The sequence below is a fragment of the Alosa alosa genome, chromosome 10 (assembly GCF_017589495.1).
Source record: "Alosa alosa isolate M-15738 ecotype Scorff River chromosome 10, AALO_Geno_1.1, whole genome shotgun sequence".
Lineage (NCBI taxonomy): Eukaryota > Metazoa > Chordata > Actinopteri > Clupeiformes > Clupeidae > Alosa > Alosa alosa.
Window position 1 is genome coordinate 21,343,660 of NC_063198.1, and position 12,702 is coordinate 21,356,361.

Consider the following 12,702-nt stretch of genomic DNA (forward strand, 5'->3'; position numbering starts at 1 on the left):
TCACCCAAACGAGCAGCTGCGTCATGACAACGTCTGCCAGCTGACACGCTGCGTGGAGGGCGGTGCGGGACTGCTGGGTGCTGCCGTTGCTATGGTGAGTCACCACGGCGCCCGGCGCGTTGATCTCCTCCTTGGAGCTGTGGGCGAGCAGCAGGAGTAGGCGGGGCAGGTCCCTGTCCGTCACCGCCCGCAGGAGGCGGGCCGACAGCGTACCGTCCAATCCCTCGGCGACACCGGTCAGTGGCGCCACGAACATGCGCTGCTCATATTTGGCCCGTATCCACGACTCACGCTCCTCTCTGAGGAAAGGATGAGGGGGTCAGCGCCACAGAAAAAAAAACCACACAGGACTTTTAACTTTTAAGGACAACTTGGTTACACTTTACTTGACAATATCGACATAAGAGTGACATGATACTGTCATGAACGTGTCATAAACAAGTCATAAACGTTTATGACATAACGCTTCTGTCATTAAGTGTCATTCGGTTTTTGTCATAAATTAGGGTTAGGTTTAGGGTTAGGGTTAGAGTTAAGGTTAGGGTTAGAGGTTAGGGTTCATGTGTCATGACAGTGTCATGTCACTCTTATGTCGATACTGTCAAGTAAGGTGTTACCGACAGCTTAGCTCTGTATGTGCTTTATACGTGAAAAGCTGATTGCAAGTAGTCAATCCATGACAACACCAAGCAGGCACAACTGGAGTTCTTAATGGTATACACCTTATTATATACTTTCCACGGAACAGCACCATCACATAATGATATTACTTTAATATTTCATTTCTCAGCTGCAGCAAAGAGTCTGTTTTCATCAGATGTAATGTGCTGTAGACCTTGTTAGCAGTGCAGCTGGCGGACTGACGCTTGCAAACCCTCAATGGGATTACTCTGTAGCTGACAATTCCAATCAAAACCAACAGAGCATATACTATAGCCTAAACTTATTATGGGATATAGGAACATAGCTGTTTTGTCAGATATGTCAAGGAAACTGGAATATTTTTTTATGTTTTGCATTGGGTTGGCATTGTAACATTTGTAGAATCATTTCATCTTAGGAAATTCAGAATTATCCTCAGAAAATTGTGTTAAATATGTTTGAAATTTGAAATATGACTGAATGTTTTATCTATTATCTATTATTGTGATTAAAGTGTGCTGCTATATATGATATATACCCTTTCCCTCTTGTAATTATTCTATTCATCATATTTATATTTTCTACTCACCGCGAGGCGTCCGGCGTGGGCTTGTGGCAGCCCTGTGTGCACGCCTCCCAGATGCTATTGGCCAGGTGGTTGCCAATAGCGCTGAGCACAAGCGTGAGCTCGTGGGGCCAGTCGTCCAGGTCCAAGGAGCGCACACGTGACAGGTGTGTGCCCAGGTTGCGGTGGATGCCCGAGCACTCGATACAGATGAGGGCGCCCAGGTTCAGGCTCGCCCACGTGGGGTCTGGGAGACAGGGAGGAGGAGGAGGGGTGAATGGGGGAGCAGGGGATGAGGGGAGGACGCAGCAGCATGGAGAGAGAGAGAGACAGAGAGAGAGAAGAAAGAGAGAGAGAGAGAGAGAGAGAGAGTGAAGAGAGAGAAGAATGATGGGATTGGATGATGGGAGACAGAGAGAGAGAGACAGAGGGACCAACATAAAATAGAAAAAAGAAAGGGATAGTATGAGAGAAAAAGAGGTAGAAGAGATTAATGTTAAAGGAGAAGAAGCGACAGAGAAAGAGAGAGCACAGATTGGGAAAAGATAGATTCAGTGGAACAGATAAAGATGTTGAGGCAGGAAGAAAGTGATGACACACAATTACAAAATAAGAGGGAGAGCGAGAGAGATGACCAGAGCAAGAGAGAACGAGCGGGTCAGTTGAGGGTCAGGAGACGCTTCATTAAGCATAAACTGCATTGGTATTCACCCTGTTCTTTTAGGCCCATTTCACAACCTGAGTTTTACCCTAGTTTAATTAGGTTCCTCGGGAGTGCCAGGAATCGGGCAGACATGATGTACGTGCACGGAGGAGGCCCATGCAAGTAAAATAAAATGCTTAGTTAATAAATAGAGTAAAAGTTTTATAGGGTCATTATTTTTGTATGTTTCATATCTGCAAAGTTAGATACCCTAAGGTCTTGAGGGCTGATTGAATGTTTAGGTCAAACCCCACTGAATACCATTCCTTATTTATTGAGATTCTGGTGGATAGTGGCTGGGCTTTGAGAAACACTGCCACCTTCTTTGCAGATGTCTAATCAAAGAACAAGGGAATAAATAACAAAGAACAAATAGAAAAGAACAAGGGAATAAAGAACAAAGAACAAATAGAAAAGAACAAGGGAATAAAGAACAAAGAACAAATAGAAAAGAACAAGGGAATAAAGAGCAAAGACAGATAAAGGTCATTAAAAGCAAAGAGGAAGGAGGAAGAGAAATGAAACGGAATGCTGCCAGGAACAGAATCATTTTGGTTTAACCTGCTCCTCATCTACAGGAAATACATCGATAGAATGTGTGTGTGTGTGTGTGTGTGTGTGTGTGTGTGTGTGTGTGTGTGTGTGTGTGTGTGTGTGTGTGTGTGTGTGTGTGTGTGTGAGAAAGACAGCGAGAGAGAGACAGGCAGAGAGAGATAGAGAGAGAGACTCACTGGGTGCGTCACAGTCAACACAGAAGCTGTTGCCTTTGGCATTGCGGATGGCTTGAACCGCCACCGCCTCACTCTGGCTGTTTCTCCGAGTCTGCAACACACACACACACACACACACACACACACACACACACACGCATGAACACCCCTATACTCAAACACAGTGTATAATGTTTAATAACCATGTTATTAAGTAATCAAGATATATTTAAAATAAACATGACTTAAAGGTTGTATCAGCGATTGCAGGCCCAAAAAGGCCCAAACCTTCATCTAATCTTTCCTAACGATCCGCTAGCTGCCCGCCCCATAAGCAGGCCGTCAAAAAAACGCGTCTCTGTAGGCAGCCTAGGCTCTGAGATCTGCACACAAGCATGTGTTGCCAACCACTCAAAGGCAAAATAAAGCCGACGAGTAACCGACCAATATCCGACGAGATGCGCGTTCAGGAGAGTTTCAATTGCACGGGAGGGAGGGGGAGGGAGTAGGAAGCTAGCTCTCTGTTTTGTTTGAACGTCAACAGAAGTGACATTACCCCGCCATCACTGATACAACCTTTAATTAACTCTGCTCTCTCTACCCTGTTTTCACATAAAGATGTGTATTAGTGTTCTTACTACACAACCTCCCAGATCATCAGCGATCTGGCCGAGAGCCGGTTCTACCTCTAGGGTCTCATCCAAATCCCCTCTCTGCACTTGACCTGATTAAGCTGAGCAGCAGCAGTTGCCCACAACAACAAACTGCCTCCAATCTGGGTTAGGGTTCCTGGCTGAGAGAGAGAGAGAGAGAGAGAGAGAGAGAGAGAGAGAGAGACAGAGGCCTATGTTCCAATTGGGGGTGAGAGCACTCCCCAAAAAATGGTTCCAGTTAAAAGGGTACTTCAGTACCAAATAAGTATTCTTAATGGTTCCAGTTTTCTCTTCAATTCTCTACATTCCCCTTTTGAATCCTTTCTGGCAAAGCCTTGCAGCACAATATCCTGTCATACTGACCACTGCTGGCTCTACAGTATCACTTTTGCCATCCTGAGGGACTTTTTTCATTCCTCACATTTTTCCTCTAAGAAACCTTTTAATACAAAGGTCTTTTTGAACAATCGAGGGCGGTGTTATTTGCCAGTGTGTGGAGAGAGCTGCTAGACAGCTACCTTGTTCCTGCTGCTCTCACATGACTGCAGGCTGGCCAGGATCTGGCTCTCGATGGCCTGGACCCAGGCATCACGCTCCTCCAGACTGGGGGCCTCGAAGTGCCACGTCTGCCCTGTGCTGGACACCACCATGAAGTCAAAGTTGTCCTCGTCTGGGGAGAGAAATGGAGGAAGTATGAAGGCTGAAAATGTTTGTTCATAGCAGTTTTATAAGGAGGAGAGGTGCTGTGGAGGGTCTGGGAAGTACAACACTTTAGCAGACAGTGATTCCATGCATTACACATCCAAAATCACAGCCAATGGAACAGCCACACATCCCTTTCAGGTGTGCAGCTCTGAAAAACATATGAAAAAAATGGTGGAACAGAAGTGAGCATGAGATCACCACGGATACGATATCATAGACAGCGAGGGAGGAAGAAAGGACAAATATACATGAACGTGATGGCTGCTATTTCAGACTGAATGCAGACAGATGAAGCCACATGGATATGTACACACACACACATGCACACACACACACACACATGCACAGACACACACACACACACACACACATACATACACACACATGCAGAGACACACACACACACACACACACACATTCACACACACACACACACACACACATAACCCAATTACCTGTCTTATTTATGTTTCTCAAGCTACCAAAGCTTTTTAGCTTCCACATTTTGCGCTTGGCTGAGATGTGCGTGAGTAGGAAGAATCCCACAGAGGCAAACAAAGAGGAGAAAGACAGAGAGAGAGAGAACAGAGAGAGAGAGAGAGAGAGAGAGAGAGAGAGAGAGAGAAGCGGTGTGAGAGAGAGATGAAAGGAGAAAACAGAGAATAAAGAGCAGATTACAGCCGATCTCAGAAAGCAGAGGGAGGAAAAGAGCAAACAAAAACACCCAAACCCTTAGTCCTACTGGACAATATGCTTTCCCCTGCAGTCTCAAGGCAAGTGGCAAAGCACTCCCACACTGTGACAGCACAGGAAAATATTAGTGCTCTCTCTCTCTCTCTCTCTCTCTCTCTCTCTCTCTCTCTCTCTCTCTCTCTCTCTCAATCTCTCTCTCTCTGTCTCACTCACACACTCTTTCTCTCTCTCTCTCTCTCTCTCTCTCTCTCTCTCTCTCTCTCTCTCAGATGAAGACCTAAATCTCACCACAACCTCACTGACAAAAACCATTATACAGAGTCCATTTCACACAACATTAAAAAATGAAACCTCAGTTACAGCACTGCCAGCTGTCATATGGTCAGTGGACTGTTACACCGCAATGGAGGTTAATACACTGAGGTACCTCCCCCTAGTGGCTGTTCTCTATGCTTGCGGCACACTGACAGTGACACAGCTTAGCCAGTAACTGTATGTCCAAGCCTTTACAGGGGAGAGGGAGAGGTCCTACAATGTATAACACTCAACAAACATATTCCATGCACTCACATATTGAAACAAAGCTCTAGATCTAGGCTAGCCTGTATCTGTTCTTAGAGTGCATGCACTGGTGTTTGTGGGGTTGGGCTTGGTCAGTAATAATTAAACATGCTGTTGGGTAGTCTCACCCTCAGCTTGCCCGGACGCTGCTTCCCCTTTCTGGTTCATGCTCTTCTTCCTTCTTGTCTTCTTCCTGTCAATCATCGGGGAGGAGGGGCCAGGCTCTTTGCCAGATGTGGGGCTGGATACGCCCTCTACAGAAGAGTCTGGGGGTGAGAGAGAACATACAAGATCTACCCGAGACTTACACTTACATTACAGTTACATTCACAGATGAAGCACGTATGCATACACAATGTGACTGCACATGACAAGCCTTAGGAATGTATTTACAAAGAAAGCTTATGAAATAAAACCTGATGGCCATTTTGTGAACCAAAAACTCTATGCATCTCACACAAGACCGTACAAGAACCAAAGGCGGCCTGATTGCTGCTGATGTTTGCATAGTGTCAAATGAGCTGATGAGCCTATGAGCTGATGATATTATCTCAGGCTTGATGTCTATGTTGCAGTGGCATGGGGTTGTGAGGATGGCGGTACAGTGGAGAGCTCACCCATACTCTGAGCCTTACTGGAGAGTGTGGAGGGGTTGCGCTGCACCCCCCTGTTTCCCAGGGTCCGTCCGCCCTCATCCACAGTCAGGAGGCCGCAGGGATATGTAGGCACTAAAAACAGGATACAAGTCCGTACGATGGTATTACAAACTGTACATTCGAGAGAAGACATTCATCATAACTATATCATATATGAATTGAAATGTGACTCCCTTTCTCACTGGTTCAATTGATCTCAAGGTTTTCCCTCTACAGAGGTCAAATCAGTTTACTGCTGTTCTCTAAGATTCATTTTGTTTGTCCCTCGGATTCAGAATGCATGATAAAGCATGGTAAAGCTATTATAGAGAATCAAGGAACCATGCAAGGTTATTTACATAAAGAAAGATCGTGTTATAATAAAAAAAAACATCCTCTCTCTCTCTCTCTCTCTCTCTCTCTCACCTGCTCCTGATCCCTCTGATCCTGGGGCGTCCTTTACCAGGCCATTCTGTCCAGCAGGAGGACCCCCAGACGAGACGGCTCGAGGTGGACGCTTCCCTGGAATCTTCACAGTCACTCGCAGCAGGTCCATCTCCTTCCCGTGGACGTTCTGCATGTACTCCTGTCGGGTCAAAGGTCACAGAGAACGCTTCAGAGAGAGGGTTCTGAGCAATGCAAGAACATGGCCAGACTGAAAGGTTTGGTTTAGTTCAGATTCTGAGTTCACTTGCATTCAGGAGAACATCAGGTAAGAACACAAAGACTCCGATAAGAGGACGGACTGTCAACAAAAATGTGTGGAGACACATATAAAATGATTTTATGTTTGAAAAGCCTATATTTGGTAGCCTGGTCCTACCAAACTCTCGTACATTTCATAATGTACAGAGAGTCTGGCCACTTTCCATTGCCAAGCGTTAACTTCCTTGAAGGCGAGTACTCTGTTGAAGTTTAAAACTATTGGATCTGCCCAGAGCCACTCTGGATCTGCATTAACCAATTGCTAACGTTTGGTCGTGACGTATGTCATGCTCAAACTAGCGCACGACCTCAACGTCATCGTTCTCTGCCACCCCCTCTGTTCGCTGATTGGCCAGGTAACATTTGGCCTGAGAAAACCCGCGAATATACAGAAATCCCAGATAACGTACTGAAATAAAATGAAAATTGAGCGGAAGTACGTAGGAGGGCGGAGCCAGGCTATATATTTGGAGGGCAAAATCATTAAAATATACCATAAAAACATACCAGATAAAACCGGATAACAGATGTGACTCATAGCTGTGTTGACATAGAAGTGACTAGCAAATGCAGATAGTTTCCACGGGGGGGGGGGGGGCTTGTAAATTGTGAAATTATGACTATCTATACAAAACCAATTTATCACAGAATGCGGCTTGTGCTATGTGAGAAAAATAAAAATACAAGCTTTGCCTTGAATAGCACTTTCTGTAGTGGGATCTTATTTGACCCCTCGCAAACCTAGGCCATTAGAATGTTTGCCTGATATTCCTTCCTACATTGAAATTCCCTGTATGTCCCATTGAGCAGCAGTAATGTGAGCAGTCTAGCTTTCATGCAGCCTCATCCATCAAAAGCGCCCGGCTCCCAGCCATACTGTATTCAGTCACAGCCTTCAGAGCGAGGGGGGGAGGACAGTGGAGGCATAGACAGAGAGGGGAAGTCTCCAGGCAGATCATTTTTTTGCTGCATAGAAAAGCTCAGCACAGTGGAGTTTTGATATATCTGCTCATAAGCTGGAAACAAGCACAGCATGGAGCCAGTTGCCGGATGTGTGTGATCGGGGAAAGGCAACGAGAACCAATTCTGCACACTGTGGGGAACATTCTTACGAGGTTGGGATTTATCTGTGTGCTGTGATCAATGTTTCGATTTGGGAGGATCTCTGTCAGAGAGGCTTATAAACAAGAATACAAACAAACAAACAAACAAACTAAAAAAAACAACTAAAATACACAGATTACTTTTAATAAATGAGGACTTACATTTCTATGCACACACACACACACATAAATACACTTGGAAGCACGAACATAAACGCAAACACTCAGATCATATCTCTCTCACACACACACACACACACACACACACACACACACACACACACACACACACAGCCTGTGGTGTACCTACATTGACACTAGAGTGGTAGGACAGCACCCCGTCACTGGACAGGGTGACATACTTCTTCTTCCATTCCTTGTTGATTGAGCTTCCACTGCGTTTCAGTAGAACACTCTGGTGCAATATTCATAAAGAGAAAGAAAGAGAGAGACAGCATGAGAAAGGGTGAAGGAGGTTATGTGTGTGTGTGTGTGTGTGTGTGTGTGTGTGTGTGTGTGTGTGTGTGTGTGTGTGTGTGTGTGTGTGTGTGTGTGTGTGTTTGCATGCGTGTGTGATATAAAGGAAATGGAGAAAAGAGATTTGAAGTGAGAAAAGCGCACATCACATCTCATGAATTCACACACTCCCCACACATACCAACACACACCTGTTACTCCCCACACACACACCAACACACACCTGTTTGATGGGGATTGCCCTTCCACTGCCAAAATCCCATTTACTATCTACACTCCTCCTCTCATCGCTTCCATGGCGACCCTGAAACAGTGAATGGAGAAAATACATATTTATATTTATTTATACATAACATATATCAGTGTATCCACCAGTCCATTACCAGGAATAGCTTTTGCTCAAGCCTGCCTGCCAATAAAAAATAGTACAGATAATGTCATGAAAAGAGTTTTAGGGCCCTATTTTCCAACCTGGCGCAAGGCGGAAAAACGGGTTATTAACCCAGCGCAATGTTTATTCCTATCTTGCAGTAAGGGGTCTGGCTAGTTGTCTAAAAATATCGTACACTACCTAAAACGCATTACGCCACTGACCAAGAGAAACCTGGTCAGAAGTTAATTGCGAGTTGTGTATATGTTATTTTAAGGGTGCATTATCAACAGTGATATGGGTGGGAGCACCATGCTTCTTTCATCCACGAACGCGCACCAACGCACATGCAAAACAGTACAAATTACACGATTACAATAGGAAACATAATTACAATAAAGATATTACGAAATACATCTCACATTGAGTAGTTATTCACCATCATATGCAAATTGGTAATGACTGATAAAAGTGATTAGGCGAGGCGAGAGGAAAATATGAAGCACAGCTGAAGACCATAAGACGCACTGTCACAAGATGTAAGTAGCAACTCCTCTCAATGGATAAATGTCCTTAGGTTTTTTATTCAGTCATTCGAACATTATTGGGGTAAGTGTTGCTTTTTTCAGGCTATGTTTTCAATGGTAACCTATTTTCAGTCAATAGTGAAAGTAACTGTGTTTAACTGTTTTGTCGTTGACTATGAGACCACGGTGAAGTTAGTTTCACTTTTCCAATGAATTCAAATAATAGACGAGTGCAAATGTGTGTAGGCCATACTTTGCTAGGTTTTAGTAAAGCATGGTTTAGTGGAATAACTGTTCCATACAGTCTCGCATGCAAGCAGATTCCTTCAAATGTGCCGCTGACTATCAAAATACCGATGCACTGTTTGAAGTTGTCTAAACCCATGACTGATTTAGAAACATAAGGCCCACCTTCTTGCGCCATGCGCCGGACATTTCATAACGTTTCATAACTAAACCACACCCAATATGGACTTAACAAACTCCGACATTTTTTTTAACTATTCGCCAGTGACCATGCGTTTTAGACTGTCATGATAGGGCCCTATATGTCTAATTATAGTATTATTTCACCAGAGTTCTGGGTCTCTTTTGGATGAGCCTGATCCTGCCCATTACTGAAGATTCCTCAGCTAAGGACATCTGCTATTCGGGCTACAAAAAACCTTTCCTCATAGCTAGTGGCTGTTGATAACTTTAAAATGAACACTAAAGACCCTTTTTGCTGAAGTTGCTCCTAACATGGTTCAGGAGAGAGTTCTGACAAGGCATAGGTCAAAGGTTAACTAACCGGAAATCTGGCCGTGCGGCGGCGTGGGCCACTCCTGAGGGTCCCTGGGGTGGCGCTGCCAAACTTCTCTGCCCCCGACGCAACAATCTCCTTGTGACTATTGACCGGAGTAGAAGGCAGAGATGAGGAGTAGTCACTGCTCTGACCCCCATTACTTGCCTTCAGAGAGAAAGAGAGAAAGAGAAGAGAGTGAGACAGAGAGAGTGAGACAGAGAGAGAGAGAGAGAGGGGGGGAGAGACAGTGAGGGGGGGTAGATAGAGAGAGATGGGGGGGGAGAGAGGAAGAAAGACAGATATAAAGCAAAAAGGACAGGGAGGGGGTAGAGAGAGATTGACAGACAGGAGAAAAGGGAAATAAAATGGTCAGAGTAAGCATATGATTGTTGTGACAGACAGCGAATGAGACATATACAGAGAGTATACCAAGTACAACCCTACAGTAGCAGGAGGAGGGGGGGGGGTTGGGGTTGAGACTCACCTGCCCAGGGAAGGCTCCTGACACTGGGGTTGATCCGCCGGAGTGACTCGGGGAGTTGGGGAGAGATTTGCAGGACGCAAACAGAGCGGCCTGCCTTTTCACTGTCACAATCTTCTGAGCAGCTGCAAGGACAGGGCAGACAAAAAAAGATGGGGATCAATGCAAAGTTCCTTAACATATAAAGGAGGCCATCAGATATCATGAAACATGCTTCTCTGTCAGATCCCAATATGTTACTTTTGCAACTAGCGAAAGGTTTTAGGGGTCTATTTGCCTACTACACAGCCCTGTACTACACAGCCCTGGTTGACTCTGAATCAAAGAGACATTTGTAGATGCTTTATTACTGACCTTAGAGTCATAAACATGATAAACACCAAACTTAATGTCTTTATCTTACCGCATTGTAGCTACCACATCTGTATGGTCTTTTCAAAGAATATAAAAGAATATAATAAACCTCAAGCAAAGCGACAATATACTCAAGGAAAAACAAAAACAAAATAACAAAGACGTGCACTGAGGTAAACAACCAACAACGAATTCCCTTGCAGTATCTTACTCACATCAACCTGCTGTAGTCCATGATACTGATACACACACACACACACACACACACACACACACACACACACACACACACACACACACACACACAAGAAAAACTCAGGTTTATATTTATAATTACTGGTCGTTTGTGATAAGGTGGCTTATTTATCTCTCTTCCCTCTCCATTCTTCTAGCACACTCTTGTCACATCTTGTGGCCTTCCCTTTTCTCTCGTTAGAACTTCCTCTTCCATCTCTCGGTTCACAAGCCGCCCTGAATATTGATGCATTTAAATGTGCGACTACATTATCGTGCTATTTCCCTTTTGAGAGCACACAGGAATATGTACAGGAAACTGCTGCTAACACTGCAATAGTCTACAGTAGTACAAGCTACTACATCTACAGTGCACGACTGATTGTCAAGCGCTAGATCAGAGAATTTATGCTCCTGTACATCAATTGGTAGGACATGGTGCAAACAGCACCAGGGTCACAGGGTAAATTCCCAGTGAGAACACCCTAGCTACTAAGTATAAGTATATATACTCTTTTGATCCCGTGAGGGAAATTTGGTCTCTGCATTTATCCCAATCCATGAATTAGTGAAACACACTCAGCACACAGTGAACACACAGTGAGGTGAAGCTCACACTAATCCCGGCGCAGTGAGCTGCCTGCAACAACAGCGGTGCTCGGGGAGCAGTGAGGGGTTGGTTGCCTTGCTCAAGGGCACTTCAGCCGTGCCTACTGGTCGGGGTTCGAACCGGCAACCCTCCGGTTACAAGTCCGAAGCGCTAATCAGTAGGCCACGGCTGCCCCCTGATACTGATAACATATGCACGATAGTGTCAGAAATTTTGGATAAAATGTAATTAAATAACATTGAATGAATAATTGATTGATTGATTGATTGATTGATTGATTGATTGATTGATACATTATTGAGTGTGCTTAGCTGTTAACGTTGCCTGTCTAGTAAACTGCTTTTCCATGGACACAAACTCATCAACCCTGCAGACATCGTGCTGCAGCCCCTTTTTGGAGCTCCTTCTGGGCTGTGGGTTGGTGAAGAGACATCTAGAGCTTTCCACATGGATGCTGGCCCAAATTGATTGCATTGCTCCCCACTGCCACTGTCAAGATGTCTGATAATGGATCCGCTCCACATAAGTCATTGCGTTTCATTGCACAGATGGCGACGTGACGAGTAACTGCAGGAGGTTGAGCTCATTGTCATGCTTCCAGCTTTACTGTACAGAGCATTACACTGATGAAAAACTCCATCACTAGATGGATATGTTCCTGCCCGTGATTTATGATCTCCTCCCACGGCCCTCACTGGACACCGTTTGCACCAGTCGCATACTGGCTGACCATTTGTCATATGCAAGGTCAGGAGATGAAGGAATGGAACATGTTGCAGTATGACTGAAACCTGCAAACCTGTCTATCTTACCTCAGAGTTCTTTTGGTCTTTTATATTTATCCAGTAAATGGTAGGTAACACTTTACTTGACGGGTGAGTTCATAACACATTCATAGCAGCTGTCATAAACTGCACATAAAGCATTCATGACTGTTTCATGAGACATGACTCAACATTTATACCAAACCTTTCATGAATGTGGAAGACAGAACGACGAGAACTTGTCAAAATAAAAGTCCAAAGTCGCAAAGCAGCATTGCCGTTTTTGGTCCAAACCCTTACCTGATCATGTCACATCTGAGTCAATGGGCTACTCCAGTGCCAAAAAGAGAGAACATGGTCAAGCAAATAATTTTTGCTTCATAAAAATGTATTTGTTTTATGATGTGACCTTTGAAGATGATTTCT

The 12,702-nt window shown here is 44.6% G+C and overlaps 1 protein-coding gene across 4 annotated transcripts in view; it reads right to left on the bottom strand.

Annotated features, from left to right (window-relative positions):
* LOC125302531 (arf-GAP with GTPase, ANK repeat and PH domain-containing protein 1-like) overlaps window positions 1–12,702 on the bottom strand; it is a 34,465-nt gene that overhangs the window by 653 nt on the left and 21,110 nt on the right. For 2 of the 4 annotated variants that reach the window (XM_048255761.1, XM_048255760.1), the window contains exons 7-17: window positions 10,318–10,439; window positions 9,840–9,998; window positions 8,376–8,456; window positions 7,986–8,090; window positions 6,294–6,453; window positions 5,850–5,960; window positions 5,361–5,498; window positions 3,792–3,943; window positions 2,642–2,732; window positions 1,232–1,454; window positions 5–299 (exon numbers count right to left, since the gene is read on the bottom strand). In XM_048255761.1, the coding sequence (XP_048111718.1) occupies window positions 5–299; window positions 1,232–1,454; window positions 2,642–2,732; window positions 3,792–3,943; window positions 5,361–5,498; window positions 5,850–5,960; window positions 6,294–6,453; window positions 7,986–8,090; window positions 8,376–8,456; window positions 9,840–9,998; window positions 10,318–10,439 (1,637 nt within the window). Of the gene's footprint in view, window positions 1–4; window positions 300–1,231; window positions 1,455–2,641; window positions 2,733–3,791; window positions 3,944–4,433; window positions 4,494–5,360; window positions 5,499–5,849; window positions 5,961–6,293; window positions 6,454–7,985; window positions 8,091–8,375; window positions 8,457–9,839; window positions 9,999–10,317; window positions 10,440–12,702 lie in introns of all 4 variants that reach the window. The other 2 variants (XM_048255759.1, XM_048255758.1) reach the window with 2 other exon arrangements.